The sequence below is a fragment of the Ciconia boyciana genome, chromosome 2, assembly GCF_034638445.1.
Source record: "Ciconia boyciana chromosome 2, ASM3463844v1, whole genome shotgun sequence".
Lineage (NCBI taxonomy): Eukaryota > Metazoa > Chordata > Aves > Ciconiiformes > Ciconiidae > Ciconia > Ciconia boyciana.
This window is the reverse complement of record NC_132935.1, coordinates 127,961,258-127,978,372: the sequence shown is the minus strand read 5'-3', so window position 1 is coordinate 127,978,372 and position 17,115 is coordinate 127,961,258. Positions and strand designations below refer to the sequence as shown.

General features: G+C 36.4%; 1 protein-coding gene across 1 annotated transcript in view; it reads left to right on the top strand.

Moving 5' to 3' along the window:
* Positions 1-17,115, top strand: part of KCNH8 (potassium voltage-gated channel subfamily H member 8) — a 200,208-nt gene that overhangs the window by 166,096 nt on the left and 16,997 nt on the right. The window contains exons 12-13 of the mRNA XM_072851445.1: positions 12,865-12,903; positions 14,641-14,996. Coding sequence (XP_072707546.1) covers positions 12,865-12,903; positions 14,641-14,996 — 395 coding nt within the window. The remainder of the gene's footprint in view (positions 1-12,864; positions 12,904-14,640; positions 14,997-17,115) is intronic.

The window sequence follows — 17,115 nt, the reverse complement described above, 5'->3', positions numbered from 1 at the left end:
TGGGAGAGTTTGGCAGCTGTGACACTGTATCTGGTGCGCACTCTCTCTCTCTCCCCGCTCCCCCAAGGGAGATTTTACTTTTGCATGTGTCTATGACTTCTGCAGCTTTATGGAAATTTTGGGTTTGGAGAGCTTTTCCATAGTTAAACAGTAGATTGATTCATTTTAATAAATCGGTTTCTCGCTCTCTTTTTCCTTGGGTGATTTAAATGACTGCAAATTTGCAACTGAATGTGAACTTAATGCTTTTGAAAATGGATCAGTAACAGTATTTAGGGTCAGGTGAACTGCGGGGTGAAATAGCATGAATTTCCCCACTATGGCTTGCCAAGTGCCTTTCAGTCCTGACCTAAAACATTATTGCATGTTCAGCCACAGTCCACCAAAAGTGCCTTAGTTTGTAGATTTCCTGACACTTTAAGCCAGCATTAAAAAGGTGAGGCTGTAGAAAGATACAGTCCTGGTCATCCATTATCCTCTTCCTTGTGCTGTTTGAACTTTTCATTGCACACAAAACTGAATAAGAGATTTGAACTGAATTAAAAGTAAGTCATCGGGAGTTTCCTGATCCTGGAGTGTCGAAGTTGGATACTTAGCGCTAGACCATGTAACTACCCTACCCACACAGAAATCTCTAGGAAAACTTTTAAACTTTGTTTTCTTCATTCATTTGCAAGTCTAAGAGTGTATATAATGATGTGCTCCACCTGCATTAAAGTCCAAGTAAGGTGTAATGGTGGAAAAGGCTCCAGGACTTCCATAGCCATGTCACTTTTCAGTAAAACAAGGAGGAGCTGTAACCAGATTTCCCAGTAACAAGTAGAAACTGTAGCTGTCTGGTTATAGAAAGATTGAAAGTGCTGTTTAAGCAATCTTGGAAGAAAAGCTCAGGAGATTTTAACTACAGGAGCTCGCAATCGTGTAACTATTTCAGCCTCTAATGAGTAACAGAGAAACAGAAAGACACAAAAACAGGGAGATAAAGTTTCAGTGTTTCCTCATGGTAGCTCTAAACCCAGCAATCATTAAGTAAGTGATTTATGATTATAACCATTAATGTGTGTGCAATCACACAGGCAGCACTATTATGCCACCTTTTTATATATTCTCATCACAGCGAGATGCAAATTAGGAAAAAATCTTTATGTTGATTATATATATTCTGTCCTTTCTTTGCTGAATATTGCTCAAGAAACTCGTAACTGTTTTTGTAAATGTACTGAATGATTTTACAGCAGTTAGGAAAAGCTAATCTGTTTGGTAGCTGGAGTTGTGACATTAAAACAATTCAGCCATTCAGGTGTTTCAACCAATTTTTCTAGGCCTGTGACTATGATGTCATAGTCATGAAATGGTTTGCTAAGTGACACAGATTTTGACACCCCCATCACCCCACCCATATAATTTTGCGTTATATATTACAGATTGCATATATAGCAGGCAGTGAGAGAGTCCGATATCCAATTTGATAAAGATAAGAACTCATAAGAAGGTTCTAACAACATATAATACAATTATATGAAAAAAACCTGGAAATTATTTTGCTATCTACCAGCCCTGGAAAACATGTGCTATTTTATATATCTAGAGAGCAGTAGCAGATGCTCATAACTCCGAATAATCCTATAAGAAACTCCGAATAGGCAAATATTTGCACAATATCTTTGTGGGCTTGGTAACAGTTTATTTTTTCTCATTACTTCTTATGTCTATGCAGAAGCGTCTACAGTGTAGACATCATTATTCATCAAAAACACCCCAAGGGCTGGTTATAGCCAGACTGATACAAAGAACAAGAGGCCTCCTTGACACCTATGCCATCCCTCAAGCGGTAATGAAGTCCCAAAGGAAGATAAGACCCATGCAGGCACAATCTTTGACTCACTAGAACACTAACATGTGTCATTTTCAAAAAGAAACGATGATATTCTTGAAGATTCAAAAATCTGTCTTTGCAGACAGGACTCATAATTAATAAGTATCTACTTTTCTTTTGAGGCCTTAAAAGCAGTGTTCTGCCTCTTACAAGAGCTTCCTTTCCCCGTCCCCCCAAAGGAGAAGCTACTCTCTTCAAAATGAAAATACTCAGTCTCTGAAGCAGGGGGAAGGACTGCTTCCTTCAGTGTATCCGCAGTGTAAATGAAACATAATCACAAAGATTGCACAAGAAAAGTGGTAGATTCTTCTTCCAGTTGGGAATATTAAGTCTTACTGCAGCTTAGCCAGGCTCCTTGATAATAAAATAAATACATAGACAAATAAATTTTAAAAGGCAACCAAGAAGCAATAATATTTATTTTTTTTTTCCCCCAGAAAGGCATTTTCTGACAAAACAGGACTTAATTCTTGTCCTTTGGAGAGGCTGGTGTTTAGAATTTATTAAATTTTAATGACTGAGTTGTGGGCTTTTTTAATATAATAAAGCTCAGGTTGCTATTAGCAATACCAAACAAATTACAAGGGATGTTCCTCATTTTCTACTGGGAAACCAGACAACTGGCCAAACCAATTGTTCTTAAAGGTGAAAACAGCTCTAAGCTCTGGAGCATACAACAGAGGGCACAGATTGGGAGGAAAAATATCTACAAATTCTAATCTAAAATATGCTGTTTTCTGGTTCATTCTAGCTAAGCATTAAACAAGTATTTTAAGAGCATATAGGTAATTCCACCTTATTTCTTTTTAATTGGTTTATTTCTAGACTTTTATCTTTCTTTGTGCCAACTGGTGGTATAGCTCCTGTAGGCAGAAAAAAGGATAGCAAAAAATATCTTGAATGCAAGCACAAAATTCAGCTAAATTCTGCCTAGCCATTGTCTGTTTTTCAGCTAGTAGATTACATATTTGACATACATTCATTCTTGCCTCTTTAGTCTTGCTTTTTCTAGATATTCTAGTATAGGTCTGTTGAATTTATGAATGCTGCTTTCCAATATAGTAATAACTCAGAAGGAATTCTGTCTGTTACATATTTGGTTATCTATTATGAACCAGCAATGGAAACAGCATGACATTTCTGATTTTTTTAAATGCATCCTTCTTGTCTGCATAATAAATAGTATTTTGCTTTAAAGAAAAAAATCAAAGTTATTGTATTTGCAATTCTATTAAGGAAAAAATAAGCCTTTTTTAAAAATAGTTGCTTTTAATTTTGGCAAGTGTTATAAAATACGAACACCTGATAGAAACTTCAGTCACATAATTACTTATTGATGTGTTTAACTTTCAGAGCCAAAAAAATCCTATTTCTTGGGTATTACCTATGTGTTTATAATAAAAGCTATGCATTGAAAAAATTAATTTCCAAACCAACTCTCACTATGCTGCTACACTTAGTCATAATTCCTCCACCCCAGCTTAGATCATAGCTCATCCTGTACACTGCAGGACAATCACAGGTTGCAAAAAATTTTTCATAATAAATAATTTCCATAGAAGATTTCCCAAATAATCCCAACCACCTTTTTAATAGAGAAGAGGGTTTTGCCAGCAGCTGTGTAGAAAGAAGTGGCTTACCTTAGAAAAGTTAAAAAGCCCTACTTTGACATTTAGAGGGGGGTTGGATAACTTTGAGGAAAACTTGTCATTTTTAAACAAACTTACATGGACTTAAGCACCCACCTTTGCCAATAGCTCGTCTGGCAGAAGATCGTGTACTATTACTGCAGGTGTAACTCACTGGTGTTTATTGTCTGTGGCACAGTAGGTATAAATTCTGCAAAACAGGAGACCAGTCAATGGCAATTTTTGTGTGTGTTTACAAGCATTGTTACAACAGGTGGAACAGAGAAGTGAATACATCACCTAAAGCAACGGAAGTCTAATACTTTATCTGCACGATTATTCTGAAAAAACAAAAACAAAAACAAACAAACAAAAAACAAACAAAAAAACCCCAAACCCAAAACTTAGATTCCTGTTTATTATCTTTCTCTTTAGTCCATGTGCGTTTGGCAGCCACACAGAACAAATTCCCATTTTTCTATTAGAGATCTTAAGTGACTGCTGGCTGTGCATCCACTGCTTTCTACCAGTCAGCCACATTTCCATTTCTCCTTTATACCTCTTTTGATACAAGACAGATATGAGATGGAGTCTGCAAACTTCTCATCTTCTCAGTGACTATAGTATAGGAATGAAGGTGCTCCTCATACTATCAAAATCTGAAATAATTTTAAAACTGTGAACATATAATTAACATTGAGACACAACTCCTGATGTGTTCATTGGAGTAGGTCTCTTATGTGTCTCTGTGCATGGACTACTCTGCAACCAGTGCTGCTGTGAAATATTGCTCCGTGCTCTTTCACATTGTACAAGCTACTCAGATTTTTTGTTCATGCTTCTGGGACCACCTGGATTTTTTTTTCCTTCTTCCCCCTCTCTCTCCTTCTCCATCTTCCCAAAATAAATTACCCTATTGCTGAACAAGGCAGCACTCATACAACTTCACTTACACAGCTCAACTTCTATGTTTCTATGGAACAAGTAACAGGATTTTGTAGGTATAGAAGGGCATGACCATTGACAAAAAAACCAGAGCAGTTCCTTCACCTGTTTTACATTTAAAATCATTCTGATTTTAAATGAATGAGAAGCAGTTTGGGAACGAGCTTTGTCAGCTGGCTCTCTGCAAGATATTTCACAGGTCTCCTAGCTGTATTCATGACACTAAGCATGTTTTGATGGATCTTTGGCTATTTAAGGTGCATGCTAGTTTCAGACAACTGATTCTGCTGCAATACCCTCCTCGCTGTGCAGTGTTACAGTGAGTCCTTCCTCCGCTCCCTCAACCTGGCAATTACCTGCTTCACTCAGCGTGGGAGTGGGGCTGACCTGGAGCTATAGTGCGAGCCAGGTTTCACTCCTTTTTGTTGTCTACTAACTCATAAAGCTTGTTTACTTGCAGTCATTGGTGAGCATGTTGTGTGGTGCCTCTGAGCCATCAGTTCATCCGGTACCCCTCAAGATAATAATCTCACTATCATTTTTCTAATATATCCTTCAATATGGTACACCTCTGAGAAATAATGCAATAAGGAAACATAATTCAAAAAGGACAGACTGATATGCCTTTTCTCTTGCAGGCTTGGTGGCCTCTTCATTTTCTTTCCTAGTATCTTACCTGAAGAATTTTTTTTTTGCTGGTATGCTCCTGTCTCATTTCTGTAGCTTTCAGTCGTTCTAATATTTTTTTTAAATAACAACACACAGCCACTGATGCTGTCTGTTTTTGTCTCTCTAATAGTTTATTCTTCTGATTTGTGGTTCTTTTCCAGTTAGAAGATTCATCCCACCACAACTTTTTGACACAATTATGTCATCCTTTCCATTAATTATTTGTTTTCATTAGTTCTTGTGCTTTTACAAGTCTTTTCCATTTTACACCTAAAACAAATAGACGATTGGCTGTAAGGTTGAATCCCACAAGACATGGAAGAGGCCAAAGGGGAGGAGAGGAAAATAACCCATTTAGTTTTGTCGGGTAATATATTACACATGTGACCCATCCCAAAACTGCTACCCATGTGGTCACTCTTTTGTGAACGGGTTAAGAGACAGGAATTATGATCATTAGTTACACGTTATTTATAACAAGAGTATTCAATGCATGTATGTAATTAGGATTTTCACAATTGGACCTTAGCACTTTCTTGACAAAAACAAACAATTTTCACTGTAACTAGAAATAAAATGTTTAAATAACCAAATTTTACTTCTAATTATAGCTTTTGAGTCATTTTGAGCACTCTCCATTCTCATTCATTTCACTTCCTGGGATTATTGCATTCTGCATCAGATTATAAAGCTTAACCAGAGGGTTACATGTTGAAAAAAAAATCCAGGCTAGCAAAGCAGCTTATTGATGTTTTTAGACTGTGGTGTCAGGAGGGTATAAAACACTGTGTCAAACAGAATTTTAGCCAGGAAAAGCTCCTGGCTTTCAGAGAGTATTGCCTTGGAATCTAACCATATTTCTATTTTAATTACAAAGTGATGCTAGATGATAACTTTTTCCAGTATGCTTCACTGTGCCTTAGGAAACATGATAATTTAACTTTTACAATATTAATATTATATCTTTGTCTCTACATTGGAAAAAATCAAAAATAAAATTAATCCTAATGTATCTTAACCTTAAAATGGTATGAATTTAGAGGGTGGATTTTTTTTTTCCATAATTGCTTTTATTTTACACTGATATAGCAACAACCAGATAGTGGCCTTAAATTTAGAAGCATTCTTACAGTAACCTATCCTTTTATTATTCTGTGTAAACTAATTTGTGAAGGGAATTGTAATACTTAACACAATTTCTTCTATAAGAACACTGGTTCTGAAGGCACAGACTACCTTGAGCTGTAATGAGCATGTCAGACTGGCTTATATGGTAAAGTAAAGTTCCTATAACACTTGCAGAGTCATTATAACCTCAGGATACATGCTGAAATGTGTGAACTTAAATATGACGTAGTCTTTGAGCAAACTGTCTATAATCAGTGCAACTTGTGTTTCAAGTAGGCATTCCACATGAATATAAGTATCCATTCTCAATTTTATTGAGCTGGCAGCATTTTTAGTGCATTTTTTTTAAACGTCATAGAATAGTAGAATAGCTGATGTTGAAAGGGACCTCTGAAGGCAATCTAGACCCAACCCTCTGTTCAAAGATGCGAAAGCATATAAAAATGAAAACCAAAAATCATGTATGTACAAATGCACTCTAAGATTTTACTGATATAAAAACAAATATACCAGCATATTTTTCTTTTTAATTATCTGTACCTTCACTCAGTAAAACCAGAGCTACAGAAGCTTACCTACGTAAGTGTAACTAGAGGTCTACTGAAAATTTAGTTCTTAATTTCTCTGACACTGGGTTTGGTTTTATATCATGGTACTTCAAAAACTGAAGCAATTTTATTCACTTATTGAGTGTCCATGTTGTCTTAGTTTCTAACCTATGCAGAACTTCTTGAGTAACAAAGCTGCCAAGAGCTCCCAAAAGCTACATGCTCAGCTTTTCCGTATTATGCGTATATAGAAAACACAAATTGCATCTCAGGGGAAGGAAAATATGATGGCTCTCTTACTTAACAAGGTTATATACCTAGACTTCTGCTGATATCTTCGCATGCCAGGAGATGACTTCTTGCCCCGAGGTGAAATCATGCAAATCGTTTTCACAGGTACTGTCAGTCTGCTGTCTTCCCCAAAGTTTTAGCTCTGAATATGTCTAGGGGCCAGATGTGTGCTCAATTTGCACTTTTTTTCCTTCTGGGAGAATTGGCTAGAGGTTAATCTACTGATCAAATTGTCACACAAAATGCAAAATATTCATTATTTAGAAGAAATGTTTCTGAGAAAAAACAAACAAACAAACAAAAAACAAATCAAAAAACAGATTTTAAAATAAGGAAACAGATTATGCCTGTCCCTGCCGCCTTCTTTGTAAGGTTTAGCCTGAAAGCCAGAAACAGGTGGACTTTCTTAAAAATTCTCCACAGACATGTTGCTGTCCTCAGTGAGTCACTTATTAACATTCATCCCACTGATTTGGCCTCTGAGTGCTAGCAAAACAGCTGGGCAACATTGGGGATGCTTGGAAATAGGCAATTAGCAGGTAATAAAATTCTTTGGGAGAATATTTTTCAAGATCCACTTCGTTGTCTTCCTTTTTTCAAGAGCCTCTCTGAAGTTACACATATTTGCATAAAAAGTAGTATGAAGTTTCATTTAAAGATAAAGCTAACCACACAAACTTAAAAGCAACTCTTCTGCAGTATCTACAGCCTCGAGTTGAGGAGTCTAATTGGATATCAATCCACAGGGCCAGTCCTGCAAATATTTACAAGCCTGTGTGAAATCTCGGAGTTAGATGAAGCTAAGCATATACCTGAATATTTTCAGGAAGGGGAAGAATTTTGAGTTTTATTGCTTTGAAAGCTATTAGCATTCATTGTAGTTTCTATTAATAATATGTAAATCTTTACATGACTAATCAAACTGTAGGAATATTAAAATGTATATGTTTTGTCTGCAGTAATCTGCAAGCTTTTCCAAAAATGCAACCTGCCAGAGCAATGTACAGTCAGTGCCAGGTCTATTGTCTATTTTAACAATTCCTCCTTTTGCCTTCTTTTGACCTTATTGAAAGTCTCTTCCTTCATTTTTTTTTTTATTATTTTTATTGGCACAGGTTTGCTATGAAAGATATATGTTCAGAGCAGTTTGGGACACTATTTTTTTCTCCTGTTTTGAGGTGTGGGAGAGGGAAGTAAGAATATAGAAGTAAAAATGACAAATTATACCATCCACATTTACCATTTATTCAATTCTTGATTTGGAGCACGTGACAGAGACAGTGTTTTGTGACATGATTTATCTTTTTAACACAAAATGCAATAGATCGCTATTGTTAATAAACAATCAAAGTATAATTAAAAATTTTTGCTAATGAATCCATTGAACTTAACATCCAGGTTTTAAAGAAATATATGAAAAGTAAACTTTTAATACTAAATATGAAAGCTCATGTGAGAAATTTGAATCCAAGAAAGTATTAATTTGCAAAAAAATTACCCAAAGCTAACCACAACCAGCCAGTTATTGAACACTTGTCCTAACTTCACAGGCTACAATAATTTATTCAAAAGATAGGAATGATGTAGGATAACGACTTAACAGAAGACTGCAGAGCTCATGGCAATTCACAGTTATTGGTCACCTAGGATAAAATACTAGTGGCAGACCTGCTGTTCAACGTTTGCTGCTAATTCAATATACTCTATACTGTAAGTAGGATCAGAGAATGCTGAAAGCATCTGCTTCCACAAAATAAGTTTTCTTTATCTCTCCATTAAGCAAGGAAAAGAGATAAGAATAAACCTGATAAAATATAAGAACAAGCCAATGGACTATAGAAAGTCTTAAAAAGAAAAAAAAAGAAAAAGAAGGGGTAATTTGCTCAGTAAATATAGATATAAAACAACTATATCTAACGTGAGAAACTCTTTGCGAGTGATTGACTCCTTTGTGATTTAAAGGATTTGTGATATTTCATTGAAAAATTTCCTGATTATGGAAAACTGAGGCCTGAACACATGTCCGGCATTAAGCTTTTCAGCGGTACAATAATCCCTTGTTATGTATTTGTATCTTTTCCATTACCATACAGTAAATTTGCAAAGAATAGAACATATGGCATGTGTTCTTGGGGTTTTTTTTTCCCCACACTGCCAATGCTCTTAAATGGTTTTTTCCTGTTTCCAAATGCTGACTAAGAACATTAAAATTCTAGTTTGATTTCAGATCCTTTCCTGAAAGTGTATTTTATCCTTCTGACTCCTCAGATACAAAGAATTATGCATATATTTTAGGATCCAAGAGTTACAAGCAAATCAGTTAAATTATGTTTCTATTTTTGTTCCCACTCCTCATGAAGGCAACAGGAATCAGGCCAGTAAAAGCTGATAACATTCTTTTGAGCCCAAAAATGCAAATTTACTTGCCTGGACATTTAATGTATTAACCCCAAATTTAGCTGCATGTCTATATTTCTCTTTTTAGGGTTTTATAATTGGAATTCATCTTGAATTATTGTACAGCTAATTACCTGGTTTGGCCACAATTCCTGGTAGATATTCTTCTATTAAAAACTACTGTCGCTTGACCCTGGAAAAATCTTCAGATCACTGGCTTTTGACAGCAAACCACCAGTGTTTTCAGATGAAGAAATGTTCTTTTTGTGCTTATAATAAGCAACAATGAATTTTTAAGCTCTATATATTGACATATTAAACAATTACAAGATTATAGATTTGAGATTACGTACATGGAAGAATTCGATGTGAGTCTGCTTTTGGTACATGATCTATTATTGTTTTATCTTGTGAAATTAAATTTAATAGCTACTTTCACAAGACATAAAGAGACACCAGGGCTGAAGTTAAAAATTTAATTAGACCCTTTGACAGTATTTCACACAACTCATGTTAACATCAGTCTTGGGTTGTTTTTTTTTTTTCCTAATGCATAGCAGGGGAAATATCCATGTTTTTCTTTCAGCAGCCTTTATCCTTTAAGAGCTGTACTTCATTTAAAAAGACTAGAATGTGAGCTCTTTTGCATCCTCTTTTTTGCGTAAGAAAAAAAAGCTTTTTTATAGAAGGCTATACCAGTGTGTTGCCCTAAATAAAAGGTTTTAGCAGATCAGAAACTAGGACAGCACCTCATAATTGTTTACACTGATACTCCATTTTTACAGAGATAAAGCTATGTGCATGGTGAGGTCTTTAAATTTACTGCCCTTTGACTGGCTTTGTCCTTGTTCTTGTGTTTATCTTTCTTTTTTCTCTTTGAGAATAGTATTTTTGCAGGGAGAGAGAGAAGGGAGTTGCTGGAGGAGGTTTAAAAACAAACTCTTGAGAATTCTCTCTGGTCACAGATTAATTATAGTTTCTTTTACCAGTTTTCAACTACCAAGCCATAAAGTCCAGGCCCCTGTTTTATGTGTGCAAGATACTGTGTTCAAAATTACAAGCAATAAACATGGCTGCAGTGTATTAACACAGAAGCACTTACAACACTCTTTACTGTGGTTTCCGTGCTATGGAAAAAATAGTTTATAGGTCCAGAGTTTATCTAAAAATATCAATTTATCCAGACTGAAACTGTCCCCAGTAGGTTAAAGGGGTCAGTTTGGGGAAATGAAAGAAGAAAGTCTGATGAGTAGTTTCTCACGTCATCTGCTCCTTGTTCCTACCTAGCCTTCTTTTCTGCTACCCTTCCTCCTGAGTACACTCCTTCCCTTCCCTGCAAAAACCAACCTGCCTTCAAAAATCCCTTTACCTTTCTGTCGGTAAGGTCATAAGGCAACAAAGTGCTGCCACTACCCCCATTTCCTCCGCAGCCAGTTTCCCTCTGCTGCAGTGACCAGCAAGGGTAACACTGAGAGCAGAGGAGGACCGATGGGTGGCTGTGGCTGCTGTGGTGACGGGCAGTGGCGTGAGCGGTCCTGGCAGCCGGGGAACAGTGCTCCCAACTGCTCATGGAGCCGAAAGGCCAGCCCAGCTGAAAGACTCCAGCAGAGCTGTGGGAAATCCCACCAGGACATCTAGGAGAAACCCATACACTGATTTCTTTGTCTTTATTTTTCAAGATGGACAATCAGGATTAACACATGTGCTCAGGAGAAGAAAAAAAAAAAAAATGAGGTGAAATCTTCACCCACATTACAAACTACAAATGACAAGTCACGTTTAAAGCCTTCAGCAGGCAAATTTGTACCTTCTAAGATCTTTAACATTCATACTGCACCTGTGCCTAGAAGCCAAGCAAAGTGACGCCCCAAAATTCTGGGCACTATTGTAAATTAATCTTCTTAAATATATGCACAAAGTGGGCCATTAGTACTTCCTAATTCTGACTTTAATATTTTAGTACATTTCCAGTTTCCTGTTCTCCTGAATCTTGAAGGATATGGTGTTTCTTCAATTGACATAGATTACAATGCAAGCTGGGAGATTTCAGTATCTGAGATCTCATCCTCTGCTAATATCATCTAGTACTTTATCTAACTCAGGAAGAACACAGCAGGTATTTTATTTACATAGCCTAATTATTGCAGTTGTTCTATTTGGCAGTTATTAGAGTGTTATTGCCAAATTTATTGATACACCTGCTACTGGCTTGGCTGCTGTGGAGTAGGATTTCTGCTTACACAAACTTAAATATTGTGTATTTGTATATTATACCACTACTAGTACCCTCACTTTTATGAGCAACTAACAAACAGTTTTCAGGTTAATCTGAAAGACTTATGAAGAAGAAAAAAAAGAAAAAGAAAAAAAAAGAACACAATTATTTTTTCCAAATCTCTGCCTAAAATTTGTGTATTTAGGAGTTCTGAAGACTTTTATCAAACAAACTGAGAAGTCTCAATGATTTCCAGAAAGGCTTAACAACTTCTACCTGAGTTTGGAGAAAAAAACCTGATGCGACAAATTTAAAATTGATGGGTGTTAAGCACTTTTTATGTTGACATGTGGGTTTAAGAAAGCTGAAAATCACTTCTGAAAATTCTACCTGGCAGACTAAAATCTTCCTATAAATACAGCCTGTAGGCTGCCAGAGACTTGCCCATGTTCAAGGTGTGAACATTCAAATAAACAACAGAATGTTCATTACAGATATTATTCAGCAGTTCCAGTGGATTTTATTAGAAGTAGTCACACATTAAACTTGCATGATTTTTTTTTCTTCTTCCTTTTCCTTTGTCTTGTTTTCTGTTTAATCCAAGAAGGGGAAATGTCATGACCTTGAATAGCTGTTAAGCACGTATCTCCCTCAGGATTATATTGGTCCTACTTGCTTCAGTCCCATCACTGCCTTTGAAAATTCCCCCAGGATGCTACAGTTAGATCATCTACATGTATGGACTAGGCTGGCACAGGCGCTAAAGCTACAATGAGGTAGGGCCAAAGCAGAGCACTGTTCCTGCACAGGAGTCTATCAAACCAGCACTGAAATCCACCAGGCATACATTCACCCATCTACATTCATTCACAAGTTTGGAACCTTGACCCAACTTTTTGTTAAGGTAGAATGTTATTTTTGGAGGAACTATCTTTTTAATAAAAATAAAACATTTTTTTTTTCTCACAGCATCTGTTTCCAAGTTCAGAACTTAGTCCAATGCTATGTCACCATTTAATTTAATCATGAGATTAAATCAGCTGTTTTATCATTAAATTCTTTTCTTGTATCAAAATAAATGTTTTGGTTTAGATGTTTGTATGCTCTTGGAAGCCAATACTGTGCAGATGCACATATTTGCTACTTTTTTACTTTTTTTTTTTTCAGGTAATATCAAAATTATCAAACAAGTCTACGCTATCTCAGGTATGTTAGTCACATTTTAAATATGCCAAGCTTGACTTTGAAACATGCACACAGTTATGGCCAGAGCAAAGCTGGAAAAACTCCAACTGACTTCCGTGGTTTCAGAATGAGACTTTAAATAGCACCCTGCAGATAGTTCTGCCACTGTCCATTTTATGAGTAACAGCTTATGATCTTTTCTTCCAGGTGCTGGATTTGGATATCCTACTACAGCACCTGCATTTTAAATACATGGTTACCCAAGCCAAAGTTTTGAATATGGGTAACGCTCATTGTCTGGAGAGTATAGACTGCAGCAATGCCAAGAACTGTACAATTTGATCAACAGGATAGCCTTCCGATGACTATTATGGTTGACAACAAGGCTATTATATTTTTATGTAGACAGGTCTTTTGCTACTGTTTTAAATTCTTACCTATTCATACATCTCAGATGGAAAGGACCTAGTTCATTAAATTTGTCAATGTATACTAAGAGAAAAGCATTCACTCAATGGAACTGTGCTGTAGCACACAGCAAAATTAAACCCATGCTGCAAAACATTTAGGCAGATACTAATAGGAGCTTAGAACATTGGGATAAATTCCTCAAGTCTGCATTTTCACCCAGCCAATTTTACTTGGCCTGAATGTGAGAAATTTGACTATACAAGCTCATCTGAGCTTTTCTATCACCTAAAGTTAACAGTGCCTCAATCAAGCTTGATTAAGAGGAGTAGCCTGAAAAAAAAAAACGAATGGCAACGTTTTCTGAAACCATGAAGTTGCATTTGGCTGTACTCTTCACTGAGATGTGTGGAGTTTGTTAATTTGACCTGGAACCTGATTCTGCCTTAGTCCATTCACCTACTACCGATAAATACAGTAAGTTGTACCATAGGAATAAATGGAACTGTTTTTGAGTTATGGCCTGATCCTGACATGAGCACCATGTTGGCATAGCTCAGCACTCATGACCAGTGTATTTTGTTACCATGAAACAATAACAAACAATATATTGCTCTCTTATACTGTATTTCAATTAGTACATAAAGTAGAGATCCCAGGTCTATGTTGCCTCTAAATTGCCTTGGTTCCAACATGGAGCATTCAAATTGCACTTTTTTAAAAACAGATGTAGCTCTGCTTTTCTATGACTCAGTTCTGAAGTTGACACTGTCACACCACTGGTGCATTAACGGGACTTTGTGTAAACTGAAAAAATCTGCCTACTATCCCAGCAGTAGTTTCAGTTACAACAACTAAGAAGGATACAGAGGACATTTGGGCTTGAGCTGAACTGGTGTAAATGCTATTTATACATTATAAATGGTTCCATATGAAAATGTGGAATTATACGAATTACCAGCCTCAGTTCTTTCCCTTGGTCCACCGGGAGTCTGAGAGCATAGCATTCAAAAGAAATGGCCTCACTAAAGCAAGATTAATCTGCTCAAGTGTACATACAGCACATGGCTTGTAAGAACTAGCCATGTAGTCTTGGTAACAAAATACATTGTATTGAGTTCACTGGCTATGTTGCTAGTGACCTTTTTTAATTTGTTTGTGTTTCAAGTATGCACATGTAGCCATAGTTGAAGACAGAAGCTATGGAAGAGTTCCAAAAGAGCTATCTCTAATGAGAAATGAAAGCTGTGCTAGATCTGGGTTTGTTCCAGGGTGAACACCAGAAGAAATTGTGTTTCTGCAACATCAGACTCTGAATTTTACGCTAGTATGTATTATCTGCTATTTTAGACAGAACTCAAGGGAAATGGAAATATAAAGAAGAGACTCCCTTCAATTGTGGAAGACGAAGATGAGGATGAGGAGGGAGAAGAAGAGAGCAGCACCCTTTCACCAATCCATACAAGAAGCACAAATTGCTCTGAGCAGAAGAAGGCTGGAAGCAATAAAAGCCACCTAGGGAGAAACTTGAAGCAGTTGGCCTCAGGAACGGTGCCCTTTCATTCACCCATCCGTGCTTGCAGTTCGAACCCCTCAAGAACCAAACATGAAACGGAGCTCCATTACTATTCCAGAAGGAAGGAGAAAAACCTTAAGTTACACCTTTCAGCACTGACCACCAGTGGTCCACCTGACCTGAGCCCAAGGTAATAGTTATGAACAGTTATTTTCTTCTCTATCATGTAACTCCTATTAAAAATATCATTATTGTAACACTATAAAATATTTCTTTTTCTTTAATAGTTGATACTTTTGTTCATCACACAGAGAAGGAAATGTCCTCTTATTGTAGGAACTGTTACACACTATGCAGAATGGTATGATTTCAGGACTTTATTGTGAAATAAAGTGTTTCTACCAGTAAAAAGGGAAAGTATTGAGCAATTATGAAAATTACTATTTAAATAGTCTATCTTTATGGTATAATTTTGTCCATCTATAATAATATGCATTTCCACAACAGCACTGTGAAACATTCTGAGTCCGTTAGAGAGACAGCAATTTAGAAAGCAAGTCGATGACAATACAGCATAGCTGTGCAAATACAAAAATTACTGGAGAAGACGACTATAATGGAAAAATATTGCCTAGCAATTTTAGAAAATATTTAGAGTTTTTTACATTAGAGAAAGGAAACCTGATAATGCAAGTTATGTAGAGAGTAAATATGGAGTTGAGAAAATCTGTTTTGCTGTGACTTTTGGCATAAACAAAAGTCATAGAATAGTTTACTGTGGTATTATTAGTGTATACTTTTAAAGATTTTACTTGTATGTTACTTGCAAGGTGATTTATCTTTCTTATTTCTAAATTGCTGCAATATAATAATTAACTATTAACCAAGAGTTTTGGGATTAGTTCTTTACAGAAATCACAATCACTTTTTCACGAGGTGCTCCAGTACGAGGTGCTGCAGCAGTTGATCTTCCAGTTCAAGTTTGGGCTTCTATAATTTGAACTGTTTTACATGTTCGAGAACTTCCTTGATTCACTAGAGGCAGAGTGGTAGTTTCAGCAACTTGCCATTGCAAATATGAAATAGACACAGCTTGTCCAATATTTGTTTAGCTCTGTCAAGGCACCTGTCCCTAAGGATGCAATCACAAAAAGGACATGGAAGACTATACAGAAATCTTTCCCTCGCATCATGTATTTGATCAGTACAGTTACATTTCAAATAGGAGCAGAGTACAAACTGATCTTAGTTTTGTCAATATAGGGGAAAATAATCTCTGGAAAACCAGCTTCTACACTAGCAAAATTCAAATGCATAGAGGATATTTTCTCTTTTTTTTCATAGATCTCTCATTAATTTGGTTCAGGTCAGCTATGAGTAAAGGTCATTATCATTTGCATAACAAGTGGTAATTCAGGGAAAAGCTACCTTTCATATTTTCTGCTGAAATGTAATCTTGCTCATTATTGTTCTGAACATATGCAGGCAGACATTGGCACCCAAGGCTGCAAGAGCAAAAGTGAAACAAGTATTGTTACATATATTATTATTTCCTATTTCCATTCATAATTTTATAACTGCATAATAATACTGTTAATAGGCTGGAAAATTGGCCCAAGAAGTGTGTGTTTTTCAGACTTTGTTTTCCAGGCAAAACACTCATATTATTTCCCAAAATGAGTTTATATTATCAGAACATTTAAACTGACAAGTTAAAACCACTTTAAAAAGAGCCTTAAATGTTTCTTAGTAAGTATTAAAGAGAAAATAAGACCTTAATTAAGATCCTCTCTTTTGTTTGCTGTTGCACAGCAGTGTAAGGGGAAAGCAAGACTCTGGTTGAAATGTCCAGTCAGTGCAGTTGTGAGGTGTATAACCACACTTTGTCAAGAGAATATACTTTATCTGCTTAAGAAACTTGTTCTACTGTGATTGTTCCCTAGAGTACCAGAACCAGAACTCTTCACTGGTGCTTCAGATTCTTTCCTTGCGTACCACAGTGAAGGCAATAAAACACAGAGACTGGGTAAAATATTTAAGTAGTTCTTGGCGCAAGGAATAGAAGCCAGCACCCTAACTTCTAGGATACAGTCATAGTCTTCCCAATCACTTTTTGGGTACTGCCTATGAAGTAGAAGAGCATCAAAAGGAAGACAGTGTAAGTGATAACAAAGGCAGTCCTGGGAGGAGGCATTTATGGATTTGAATCTCCTCAGACCCACATGGACGAGTGCGCTCTAGCCCTCATCATCTGGGTAGAAGTCACATGTTAATCTTTTCTGACTTTTTGGCTTCTAGGAGTGGAGGTG